This window comes from Vicia villosa, linkage group LG1, assembly GCF_029867415.1.
Source record: "Vicia villosa cultivar HV-30 ecotype Madison, WI linkage group LG1, Vvil1.0, whole genome shotgun sequence".
NCBI classification, from domain to species: Eukaryota; Viridiplantae; Streptophyta; class Magnoliopsida; order Fabales; family Fabaceae; genus Vicia; species Vicia villosa.
In genome coordinates, this window is record NC_081180.1 from 183,579,453 (window position 1) to 183,591,967 (window position 12,515).

The 12,515-nt window shown below is 37.6% G+C and overlaps 2 protein-coding genes across 2 annotated transcripts; both read left to right on the top strand.

Annotated features, from left to right (window-relative positions):
- Positions 1-7,807: 7,807 nt before the first annotated feature.
- LOC131660883 (uncharacterized) lies at positions 7,808-8,368 on the top strand. Its single transcript, XM_058930246.1, has one exon. The coding sequence runs from the start codon at positions 7,808-7,810 to the stop codon at positions 8,366-8,368; it is 561 nt and encodes a 186-aa protein (XP_058786229.1).
- Positions 8,369-8,384: 16 nt separating this feature from the next.
- LOC131660890 (uncharacterized) lies at positions 8,385-9,230 on the top strand. The gene has a single exon (XM_058930254.1). It carries the CDS (start codon positions 8,385-8,387, stop codon positions 9,228-9,230), a length of 846 nt encoding a protein of 281 aa, XP_058786237.1.
- The last annotated feature ends 3,285 nt before the right edge of the window (positions 9,231-12,515 follow it).

Genomic DNA, 12,515 nt, shown 5'->3' on the forward strand with positions numbered 1-12,515 from the left:
TTTCTGATCGCAAATTCATATCATTTATATATGTTTTTGTCATCATCAAAAAGGGGGAGATTGTTAGAACAAGATTTGTTCTGATCAATATTCTTAGTTGTGATGATAACAAGGATATGAATTTTGTGTGAGATAATGTGGTACTCTAATACATTGCAATTTCCCTTTCAGGAAATATATATAGAGTATGCACAAATCAGCGCTCAGAAGCTTTGACTCAGAAGGTTCAGCATGCAACATCAGAACATGGTCTGGCAAGACATCAGAAGATGGTCAAGGCGGAATCAGAACATGGGTCTATGGAAGCATCAGAAGAACTTGAGTTCAGAAGCAGAAGCACTGAAGTTCTCATGGTATCACGCTCAGAAGCACTTCAAGGTCAGAAGACAAGAAGATGCTATGCACCAAGCTGTTTGACTCTGATGATATTCAAACGTTGTATACACAAACATCAGATCAGAAGAAAGTACAGGTGGCAGGCTACGCTGACTGACAAAAGGAACTTTAGAAGCTATTAAAGGCAACGTCAGTAGACACGGCGTGAACAAGGCTCGAGGTAGTTGACAAAAGAGTGAAACATTAAATGTAATGCTGTACGGAATACGCAAAGCATTAAATACTCCCAACAGTCATCTTCTCAAGTGCCTATAAATATGAAGTTCTGATGAGAAGCAAGGTTACCAATTCTGAACGAACTTATTTTGAAAAACTTGCTGAAACGCTGTTCAACTCAAAGCTCAGAAACTTCATCTTCATCAAAGCTCACTACATTGCTGTTGTAATATATTAGTGAGATTAAGCTTAAACTTTAAGAGAAATATCACTGTTGCGATTATAGCTTTTCAGAAGCATTGTAAAACTCTTATTTGATTACATTAATTTGTAAGTAACTAGAGTGATCAAGTGTTGATCAGAATACTCTAGGAAGTCTTAGCTTGTGTCTAAGCAGTTGTAATTAGAGTGATCACGTGGTGGTCAGGATACTCTAAGAAAGTCTTAGCTTGTGTCTAAGCATTTGTTCCTGGAGTGATCAGGTTGTGATCAGGATACTCTAGAAGACTTAGTCGCGGACTAAGTGGAAAACCATTGTAATCTGTTGCGATTAGTGGATTAAATCCTCAGGTGAGGTAAATCACTCCGTGGGGGTGGACTGGAGTAGTTTAGTTAACAACGAACCAGGATAAAAATAACTGTGCAAATTGTTTTTATCGTTCAAGTTTTTAGACTACACCTATTGAAACCCCCCCTTTCTAAGTGTTTTTCTATCCTTCAAAAGATACCTTCATCCATATTGATTTCACGGAGAGCACCATCCTTCAAATCGCACATATCAACAAGTGTTCCGAGCGTCGTCCGGTATCGAGGCAGAAAAGCACCACCTTTTTTTGCCGCTTGCTTCGGAGGACCCTTGGGTGGTACGCTACGAACTTGTTGTGTCACTTGTTGTGACCCCCGAGCAGATGCCTAAAAATCATATAACAATCAGTAAAATATAAAATCATGCAGTTTTAGATTCAAATTATATATTAACACTTTAAATGTACCTCTTTTAGTGATGCAACAGACTCCTCCTCCTGTAAAATCCCTTTACCCTTAATTGCGGGTTTTGTAGGAGCAATCTAAAATTAAAATGTAAAAAATAATTAACGTAACGGTGCAGAATTGACATTCGAAAACTAAATGATTCATAATGGTTTTCAATATACCTCATCACCAATGATAATGAGCTCCGAGGGCCATGCAACAAATGACCCTATTGCATCTCGCATCAATGTTGTCTCTGAGACCATGTCAGGTACCGGTAGCACCGCATCATGATCTAATACAACATCAACTGATACTTTAAAGTGTCCATCCGGGAGCGGTCTATGGTGAAGTAAATCTCCCAAAGTGTTGTGCACTTTTCCCTTGCCAACTAGGCGATAATTCGGTGACGATAAGTATAGTTGGCAAGATGAAATGCCCTAAACCAATAGTAAATATAAAGTCATTATCATTAATAAAATAGAACAATTTGTAAGGAAAAAAATTTATAATTACCTCGGGAAGTTTTCTTTGACAGTTGATACTAGCTTTATCACTAGTTTCTTTCACCGATGAAGTATTGCACTTTTCTCTCATATACATATCTTTATCTCTTTGCAATTCAGAGACTTGTGCTTGTAATTCCTGCAATTTTTGCAACACTTCTTCATTGGTAGGATTTCTTCTCCTAGAATGCTTGTAAAAAGAGGTTGGAGTCACACCATGACCTTTACCCCTCACCCGACCGGGATACTCAGGAGCATCTAGTGCTCTACTAAGTACGCTCCTATCATCCTGGTCCCCACCGGTGGATACCGATTGCGACAAGGTCTCCTGTAATTCATTTACATTTCAATAATTATTAGTGGAGATAAAAAATCAATTATATATTAAAAAACATTTGATTTAATTAAAGACACAGTGTTATACTTACACATTCAGCATAAACTCTTTGAACATCGGGATCGACAGCTCGATTCTTGCCCACACGAGCTTCCTTCCACAACACATGTACTGGAAGTGAGGTTTCCTCACTTTTCGTCTCCTCTAACTATGCATTGACACAAATGATAAAATCGTCAAATAAAACACATTTAGACAATTAATTAAAACGCATTTCTATTTACTTACAATTTTTTCCTCTAAGCGTACATATCCCAAACGCCCTTTTTTGTATGGATATGCGGCTTTTGATGCTCTCGCACTATTTGTGGCACTCCTTTTCCGAAAAGCTTCATCTCTTTGATTTACAAACTCAACCCAATCTTCTTCATCAATGAAGATCTCATACTTTTTTGGACGTCCCGGGGCCTCTTCAAGAAAGTGTCCTTCTTTATCCTTAAGATAGGTGTTTGTTAAATAAGCTTTCCACCCTCTATATCTTTTTTCGGCCAAACCAAGAATGAAGCGTTTACGCTCATCTGGTATGTTAAAAGACCTCTGCAAACAAACATACACAAAGAGTGTGTTAGTATAAGTAATTTAATCAAATTATCGTCAAGATAATAACAACAACCATATATGATACCTTAAGCTCGTCCCAAATCATGTCTTTTTTCTCGTCCAACTCTTTGCTTTTCAGATTCCATTTAGCTACGGAGACTGGAATATGCAAACGAACAAGTGTACCAATATAGCTTGTCAACTTTGCAGAATTAGGACCAATTGGTTGGTTATCAGAATTCCATTCCAAATTATATATTAATCATTGGTCTCTATGTCGAATGATTCCCTTCATAATGGTGATGCCTCGTGCAACTTCTTTTGATGATGTATCGGGTGGAGGATTTGTATCCAGAGCATCTCTATCTTGTGAGTTTTCTTGTGGGTTTTCTTGTGGGTTTTATTGATTACTAGCCATTGAACCTGTATCAAACAAACTAAAGCACATTAGTACACTATTAATAAGCTAACAATCTATACAAGTCAAATGGAAGTCAAACCATGCATGTACAAGTAAATCAGAATCGAAATCGATGAAATCAGAATAAGCGTAAAAAAAAGAAAGTTGTCGGAATTGAACGAAATTTACATGGCTATGGTAAAACGTCCTCACGGACTCAAAAATGAATTCGGTTTTCCAAAATTCAGACCCTAAGCCCGACTTTTGATCACGGGCAGAAGCAAAACCGATAAAAACAGTCCCGAAATGTAAAGATAAGTGAATGAGCAGCTCCGGAATTGTCAAAATAGTATAGTTACATGTAAAGAAGTCGACAAACGGATACATGGTTCAAAATTTATGTACAAAACGAAAATATGCACCAAAATTGAATAAGTATTGTAACAATCGGAATACAAATTGAAAAAACTATACAAATTGAATATATAACAATCGGTACAAATTGAATAAAGCACATTAGTCGGAATATGTATACTATTACCTTTTTCACTAACGTCTCTTTCTTTTCTTGGTAGGATTGTGTTTTACGCGTCTCTTAACAACGCGGACGGTTGGATTGATCCAAATACCCTCATTATGATCATTTCTAGTACAAGATTCATTCTCATTTTGATCGTTTCTTGTACAAGATTCAATGCCAACACCAATATCACCTTGATCTTCAATGTTTTCATCAACTATTTTGTTTGATAAAAGCACTATAGACCATTTCGTACTTGTCGGATCATTGACATAGAACACTTGTTTAGCTTGAGAGGCTAGAATGAAAGGCTCATCTTTGTACCCCACCCTGTTGAGATCCACTTGCAAAAATCCTGACTTATCCATTCGTATGCCATTATTATTTTCAACCCACTTGCAACCAAATACAGGAATCTGAAACTTTGCGTAATCAAACACCAAAATGCGCTCGATAAGCCCAAAATATGACAAATTTGCAAATTTCGGATTTAAGTCATTCACACTTGATATGTGCATTGCTTCAGCTACCAAGGTAACACCACTATTTTGCATAGTACTTTTATCATCCTGTTCTTTGGTATAAAATGTGTATCCATTAATTGCGTATTCGCTATAAGAAAACACAATTATACTTGGACCATAGGCTAAACATCTCAACCTTTCTGTTACTCAAGCAGGATCTGAATGATACTTTGAATAAATATGTTCCCTAAACCACGGTATGAAACTTCGATTGTGCTCTCGTACTATCCAATTCTCATTTCTATTCGGATTTAAATCTCGGAGAACAACCTTGTGCATTTCAACATACGGCTCAACCTCAATCTCATTGTGCAGAACATACAAGTGCGCTTGATCCTGCTCGACCATTGATATTGTCACAACTTTATTTCCAATTCGCCTTTTTCCTTCTTCTTTTTCAACAATATGAGATTTGGGGAGTCCAATTGATTGAACATTTGACATAAAATCAGTACAAAACTCAACCGCTTCTTCAACAATGTATCGTTCGGCAATACAACCCTTCGGTCGACTTCTGTTTTTCACGTACCCTTTTAATATTTTCATATAACGTTCAGCAGGGTACATCCATCTCATATAAGCTGGTCCACACAATTGTGTCTCTTTCACAAGATGAACGACTGGATGAACCATTATGTCAAAAAATGAGGGAGGAAAATACATTTCAAGATCACATAAAGTAACAACTATCTCTTTTTGCAATGTTGGTAAGATCGCGGGATCGATCACCTTACTGCAAATTGACTTGAAGAAAAAAGACAATTTAGTTATTGCGCTTCTTACTTTTTCTGGCAGAATAGAACGTATACCTATTGGTAAAAAATGTTCCATTATAACATGGCAATCATGCGTCTTCAAACTCTTTAACTTGAGGTCTTTCATGGACACAAGTCTTCTAATATCTGAAGAGTAGCCTTCTGGAACTTTAACTTCAGTGTAAACAGCAGGTGGCAGATATGTTCGTCTTCCTTTTGTCACTGGTCCCAATTCAGTTCTCATTCCCATGTTTACCATGTCCTTCCTTATGTTAAGGCCATCCTTAGACTTTCGTTGTATATTGAGTAACGTACCTATAACGCTGTCAAATACATTTTTTTCAATATGCATAACATCCAGGAAATGTCTTACGTAGTACGACTTCCAATATGGAAGTTAAAAAAAAATTGACTTCTACTTCCACCCACCCTTGACAAGTGAATGTGCAAAAGGCTTGCCAAATTGAGTGCTCACATCTTTCACCTTTTCAAAAATTTGATCACCTGACAAAAAAGGCGGGGCTGTACGATGTTCGGCCTTTCCATTGAATGCTTTTCTCCACCCACGGTAGTGATGATTAGAATTTAAGAATCTACGATGGCCGAGAAAGACATTCTTCTGACAAAGATCCAATCGTGTCGTATCGGTTTCATCTTCACAAACAGGACACGCTTTTTGACCTTTATTGCTGTACCCGGATAGATTTCCGTATGCTGGAAAATCATTAATTGTTCCAAACAACATCGCCCTCAAGTTGAAACTTTCTTTCCTATACCCATCGTAAACCTCCACACCGTTCTCCCACAAAAACTTTAAATCTTCGATTAAGGGTGCCAAGTATACGTCTATGTCATTCCCTGGTTGTTTAGGCCCAGAAATTAGCATAGATAACATCATGTACTTACGCTTCATACATAGCCACGGAGGTAGGTTATAAATCATAAGAATCACAGGCCATGTGCTATGCGAGATACTTTGAATACCATGTGGGTTCATTCCATCAGTAGACAATGACAAGCGAAGGTTTCTTGCTTCTTTTCCAAATTCAGGATAATCAGTATCAACTTTCATCCACTATGGTGAGTCTGCCGGATGTCGCAACTTTCCATCAATAATTCTTTCATCTGCATGCTAAGTCAAGTGTCTTGAATCGGTTTCACTACGATACATGCGTCTAAATCTCTGAATTATAGGAAAATACCATAAGACTTTGGCCGGAGACAACTTTTTCTTATATCGAGGGGCACCGCATTTAGGACACTCATTCAACGCCGCATACTCGTTTCGAAACAAAACGAAATCGTTTGGACATGCATGTATCTTATCATAGCTCATGCCAATAGAGGACAACATCTTTTTGGCCTCATACGTTCGATTGGGAAGAACATTATCATCTGGTAGCATATCTTTCATAAGGGCTAATAACTTTGTGAAACTTTTATCCGACCATCCATTGTCCGCCTTTAAGTTGTACAACTTTAACACCGCAGAAAATCTTGTAAATTTTGTAAAACCATCATACAATGGTTTCTCAGCATCGCTTACCAACCTCTCGAACATTTTGGGACAATCCTTAAGATCTTCTTCAAGCGCTTCTGCAATCTCTTCGACTCGATCATAATCATATGTGTCTGTGCAATCATCATTTGAAGCATACTTTGTATTACACCTCGACTCAACATTCCCGTTACTTTTCTCACCATGCATTGTCCAACATGTATAACTTCTATCAATTCCAAACCGTAGTAAATGCGATGCCAACTTATTCCCGTCAACCTTACCCCCATAACAGCAACCCAAGAAAGGACACGCCATTCGAATCGGGTCTTCGGAATGCACAACCACAAACTTAACGAGTTCCCATACCCCTTTCTCGTACTCTTTCGACAATCGGTTTGAATTCATCCATGTTTTATTCATGTCTTAATTAAGCTAAACAAATACTTTTGCTTCTTGGTTTCTCTATCAGGTACTAAGGAATTCTGTCAAGATAAGAAATAGCTATCATCATTATGTCTTAATCAGAAAGGGACCTTCGGCTGGTGAGGACAGAGGCTTTTCTCTAAAATTTGGGCAGGCTGTTGTAGGTTTCGATTTGGAGGAAGAGAAACCTTCTGATGCTGGGCCGAATGGCGCTTTGGATGAGGCAGTGAACGTGGTTAAATTACGGAAGAAGTTTCGTAGCAAGAAGGTGGTTTTTAAGAACCTGTCGGATTGTGGGGGTTCCCTTCATAGGAGAACCATGAAGAATGTGTCCAGGTGGAAAGGTAAGGAAGCAGCTTTGGTTTCTTCGGGTATGAAGAAATAGAGGGGCGCTTTTTCTGTTGGGGGCAGCAGAGGTTTTTCTTCATGTAAAGCTAGAGTTAGTCCTTTTATTAGGATTTCTAAGGATGAAGAGGTCTCTCACAGTGGGGAATATTGTCATGGAAATCTTAGTGGCTCTAATGACATTAATAGGAATAATGGTAGACAGTGGGGTCATTTAGACAAGGAAGCTGGAACTAAAATCTGGAAAGTTATGGAAGGGTTGGGGGTGGTGTCTAAGGGAGGAGATGTTAAAGTCATTGAAAGACTAGAAGCTTTGGAGAAGGAAGCGGCTTTGAGAAAAACCGGTTCGAAGGAGTTCTTCAAGAAGTTGCCATGATTATTGGATCATTCAACATTAGAGGGGGTGGCAATGCTCTTAAGAGGAGAAGAATTAGTTCTTTGGTGATTAAGAGTAAAGCGGATATTTTTTTCATTCAAGAGACAAAATTGACTAACATGCATGACTTTGTGGCGAAGATTTTTTGGAATCGTAAAGACATAGGTTTTTCGTATTCTAATTCTTTGGGTAGATCGGGAGGCCTTTTAACATTGTGGAAAGAGGATATGTTTGATGTTTTATTGAGCTTTAAAGGGGAGGGTTTTCTTGGTGTGAAAGTGTGCAAGAATAATAACTTCTTTTATTTGATTAATGTGTATTCTTCTTGTGAGATTGTCAAAAAGAGAAGATTATGGAGTAAGCTTTTGGAGTTGAAACAAATTTTCAATGATGGCGAATGGATTATAGGAGGCGATTTTAATGCTATTAAGGTGCGGGAGGAGAGGAAAGGTAGAGGTGTTTTATCTAATGCTAATGCAGCGATTGAGTTTGCGGAGTTTATTGAGAAAAGCTTGTTGGTGGATGTTCCTTGTAAGGGAAAAATATTCTTGGTATAGCGGAGATGGAAAATCGATGAGTAGAATTGATAGAATTCTTGTGTCGGAGAAAGTGATGAATGATTGGGGGGTGATAGGGCAAATGGTGGGGGAGAGAGATATTTCCGATCATTGTTCCATTTGGTTAGAAATCGACAACAACGATTGGGGGCCTAAACCATTCAAGTTCAATAATGAGTGGTTTTCTCACGATTCCTTTCTTTCTTTTGTGGAGAAGGAGTGGAAAAGCTTCAAAGTGGAAGGTAGAAGGGATTTTGTTTTGAAACAAAAATTATTTTTTCTTAAAGGTCGCCTTAAATGGTGGAATAAGGAGGTTTTTGGAAGAATTGACTTGGAAATTCAAGAGGAGGTTAGTGCTATAAATGGTGGGGATGATTTGTTGGAATTAGAGGGAGATGATTTTCTCTCAGATACTTTGTTTAGAAGGAAGGAAGCCACTAGTCGGTTTTGGATGAAATTGAGAATTAAAGAAAATATGTTAGTTCAAAAAGCTAATTTGAAGTGGTTAAAGGAAGGTGACTCTAATAGCGGTTACTTTCACAAAGTCATGAAGGAGAAAGGAAGAATTAATCATTTGGGGCCCATTAACACTTTGGAGGGGAGGTTGGAAAAGGTAAAGGATATTAAAGATCATGTTGTTAATCATTTCTCAAAAAAATTTGAAGAGGAGGAAGAGATGGTGTCGTCTTTGGAGGGAATATTTTTTTATTGTATTAGGGAGGAAGATAAGAGTTGGCTTGAAATACCTTTTCAAGAAGATGAGATTATTGAAGCGTTAAAGAGTTGCGGTGGTTCTAAAATCCCGGGTCCGGATGGGTTCTCTTTTCTTTTTATTAAGAGATGTTGGTCTTTTATTAAATAAGACTTCTTGAGATATTTTGATCACTTTTTCGAAGGAAGAGAATTATCAAAGGAGGTTACTTCTTCTTTTTTGGCATTGATTCCGAAGTCCGTGAATCCTCTCTCTTTAGATGATTATAGACCGATTTGTTTAGTGGGTTGTATGTATAAATTCATGGCGAAGATGTTAGCGGGTAGATTGAAGTCGGTGTTGAATTCTATTATTTCCCCTTGTCAAAGCGCTTTTGTTCCGGGAAGGCAATTGCTCGATGGTGTTTTGGTGGCTAATGAAGTGGTGGATTTCGCTAAAAAAGAAGGTAAATCTTGTCTTCTTTTTAAAGTTGATTTTGAGAAGGCTTATGACAGTTTCTTGGAATTTTTTGAGATATTTATTAGTGAAAATGGGCTTTGGTAGTAAATGGAGGAGTTGGATGGAATTATTGGTTTTTAGGAGTGACATGTCGGTGGTGGTTAACGGGAGTCCTACTAGAGAGTTTGAGGTGAAGAGGGGATTAAGACAAGGAGATCCTCTTTCGCCTTTTCTTTTTGTTATTGTGGCGGAGGCTCTTACGAGGTTGGTTCGGAAATCCATAGAAATTGATGAGTATGAGAACTTCTCGATTAACCGGATATGTTGTGTGGATATTCTTCAATTTGCGGACGATACTCTATTAGTGGGAGAAGGATCTTGGAAACACGTGAAGGCGATCAAGATTGTGTTGAGAGCTTTTGAGTTAGTTTCGGGTCTTGGTATTAACTTTCACAAAAGTAAGTTGATAGGGATTAATGTGTCTAGGATCTTTTTGGAAGCGGCTTATTTGTATCTCTCTTGCAAAATAGAAGATAACAATTTCTATTTCCTTGGCATTCCTATTGGCTTCAACCCGAGGAAGGAGAGCACTTGGACTCCGCTTTTGGATAAAATGAAGAATCGCTTGATGGGTTGGAAAAATCGTTTTTTGAACCTGGGTGGAAGAATAACTCTTTTGAAGTCTATCTTGAGTTCTTTGGCTATTTTCACCATGTCCTTTTATAAGATGCCGGCTAAAGTGGTAAGTGAATTTACAAAGTTGCAATGTAATTCCTTATGGGGAGGGGTGACCGATAATCGTCGAATTCATTGGGTTAGTTGGAAGGGAGTAACATTGCCTTATTCAAAGAGTGGTTTAAATATTAAGGATATAAACGATTTTAATTTATCCCTTTTAAACAAGTGGAGATGGAGAATTGCAAATAGGGGGAGGATTTTGTGGTTGGATGTTTTGAAGGCGCGATATGGAGATTTAAATTTGCATCTTTTTGGTGGCGGGAGTCATAAAAAAAATTCCTCTTCTTCAACTTGGTGGCGCGACATGCTAAAGGTTGGTAAATCTTCTTCTTTTCATAAAGACCCCTTTCTTGAGAATTGTTGCTTTATTGTGGGCAATGGTTTTAACACTCTGTTTTGGGATGTTTGTTGGTTAAATAATGTTTGTTTGTCGGAGGCTTTCCCGGAACTTTTTGAGATTTCTTTGTTGAAAAATGTTTCCGTAGCGGTTATGGGAGGGTGGAGTGACGGTGTTTAGAAATGGGGGGATTTGGGTATTCCTTTGGTCGAAGCGGTTGAGGCGGGGTTATTACCTAAGCTTTTAACTCTAAGGAACTTGTTGGAAAATTTTGTGGGTTGCAATTCGGAAGAGGATTCCGTGTGTTGGAATATCGAGGCAGATAAGAGTTTTTCGGTAGCATCATGTTACCGTCGGTATGCTTTCCGGCGAATTCCTTTTGGTCCCATGAATAGAGATGATGTGGCGTTGGAAAAGATTTGGAAGATGGAGATTCCTTTTAAAATTAAAGCATTTGCATGGAGACTTTTTGTGAATAGGCTACCAACCAAAGATCTTTTAAAAGTTAGAGGTATTGCTTTTCCTACTTCTAATTTAAATTGTGTCTTTTGTGGGGTTCATTTGGAGGATAGAGACCATATTTTCTTCAAATGCAATGTAATTAAACTTGTTTGGAAAGATATTGGTGAGTGGGTGGATTATCCGGGTTGGAAGGAGGACGATTGCATTCCGCTTTTTATGGAATGGTATGCCATGAGTCGTTTGAAAAAAATTAAAGAAGGTAAATTGGGGGTGTTTTGGTTGGCCACTTGTTGGATTATTTGGTTGACAAGGAATGGCTTTTGCTTTAAAAATGAGGTTTGGAATATAAATGATATAGTGTGGAAAATCAAGTTTTTGATGTGGAGGTGGTCTTCTTTTGTGATATTACTCACTCCAATTGAACTTTTACGATTTTTGTAAAGATCCACTATCTTTTTTATCGTGAATGTAATTGATTTGTAATATTCTCTTTTTTGTCGGATTTATTCCGATCTTGTGTATCAAGGTTGGAGAACCCTTAGTTCTCCCATTAATATATTTCTTGCTTACACAAAAAAAGAATACCTAATGAGATCCTATAAAGTGTGAATAATAGAAATAAATCTTGTCAAACCACTCAAGTCTTGAAATAGAATGTTATGCAACTATAGTACAAAAATATACTACTGTGAATAAGCAACACTTAAGCAATACCTAATGAGATCCTATAGCTTTCATATTGGTTAAGTTGGTAGTTAGCTAAAGATAGGAAGTTACAGCTGTCTCGATTGTTTGAGTCTCTAAAAGAAGATAGTACCTTATTTCAGCCTACCCGCGATTTCTTAAAGAAGACATTACCTTATTTCAAGGTAATATAAGTCCACAAATCAAAAAACTGATTGAGAGACACTAAATTGAAATTAAATAGAACCATAAACAATAAACTATAAGCAGAAAACAACAAACTATAAGCAAGAAGAAAGGGCTAGTAACCTGAGTTGGACTTGATGTGGGAGACGGGTAGGTTTGAATCGGCGTTGTACAAGTAGAAACCAGAGGCTTCAAAGTAACTGTAAAATTAAACACACACGATGCAGTTAAATACACCACTACTAACACAATATCAAAAAAAACCCAATCTAGATTGAACATATTAAAGTTAGTTTCTATACTGCAAAGTTAGTTACCGAACTCAAGAAAACGCCAAACGTCGAACTAGGTCGGGAAACGATCAAACTTTCACTCTACACAAGTTACCCCTATAGCAAATTCACAAAGTTAGTAACCACCAAGACAAAATTGATTGAAAGATTCTAAAAGAACCTACATCCTAATAGACACATGAAATTCAGTCCTTCAAATTCTAATTTAAACATATAGAAAAGAAAATGGAAAAAACTCAAATATACTTTGAAGATGCAATCGGGTATTCCTCCAATTGAAAATCATATGGATTAATT

What these genes read in the sequence shown, in the direction of transcription:
- LOC131660890 (XM_058930254.1), top strand. Translation starts at nt 8,385, where the DNA reads ATGAGTAGAATTGATAGAATTCTTGTGTCGGAGAAAGTGATGAATGAT.
- LOC131660883 (XM_058930246.1), top strand. Translation starts at nt 7,808, where the DNA reads ATGATTATTGGATCATTCAACATTAGAGGGGGTGGCAATGCTCTTAAG.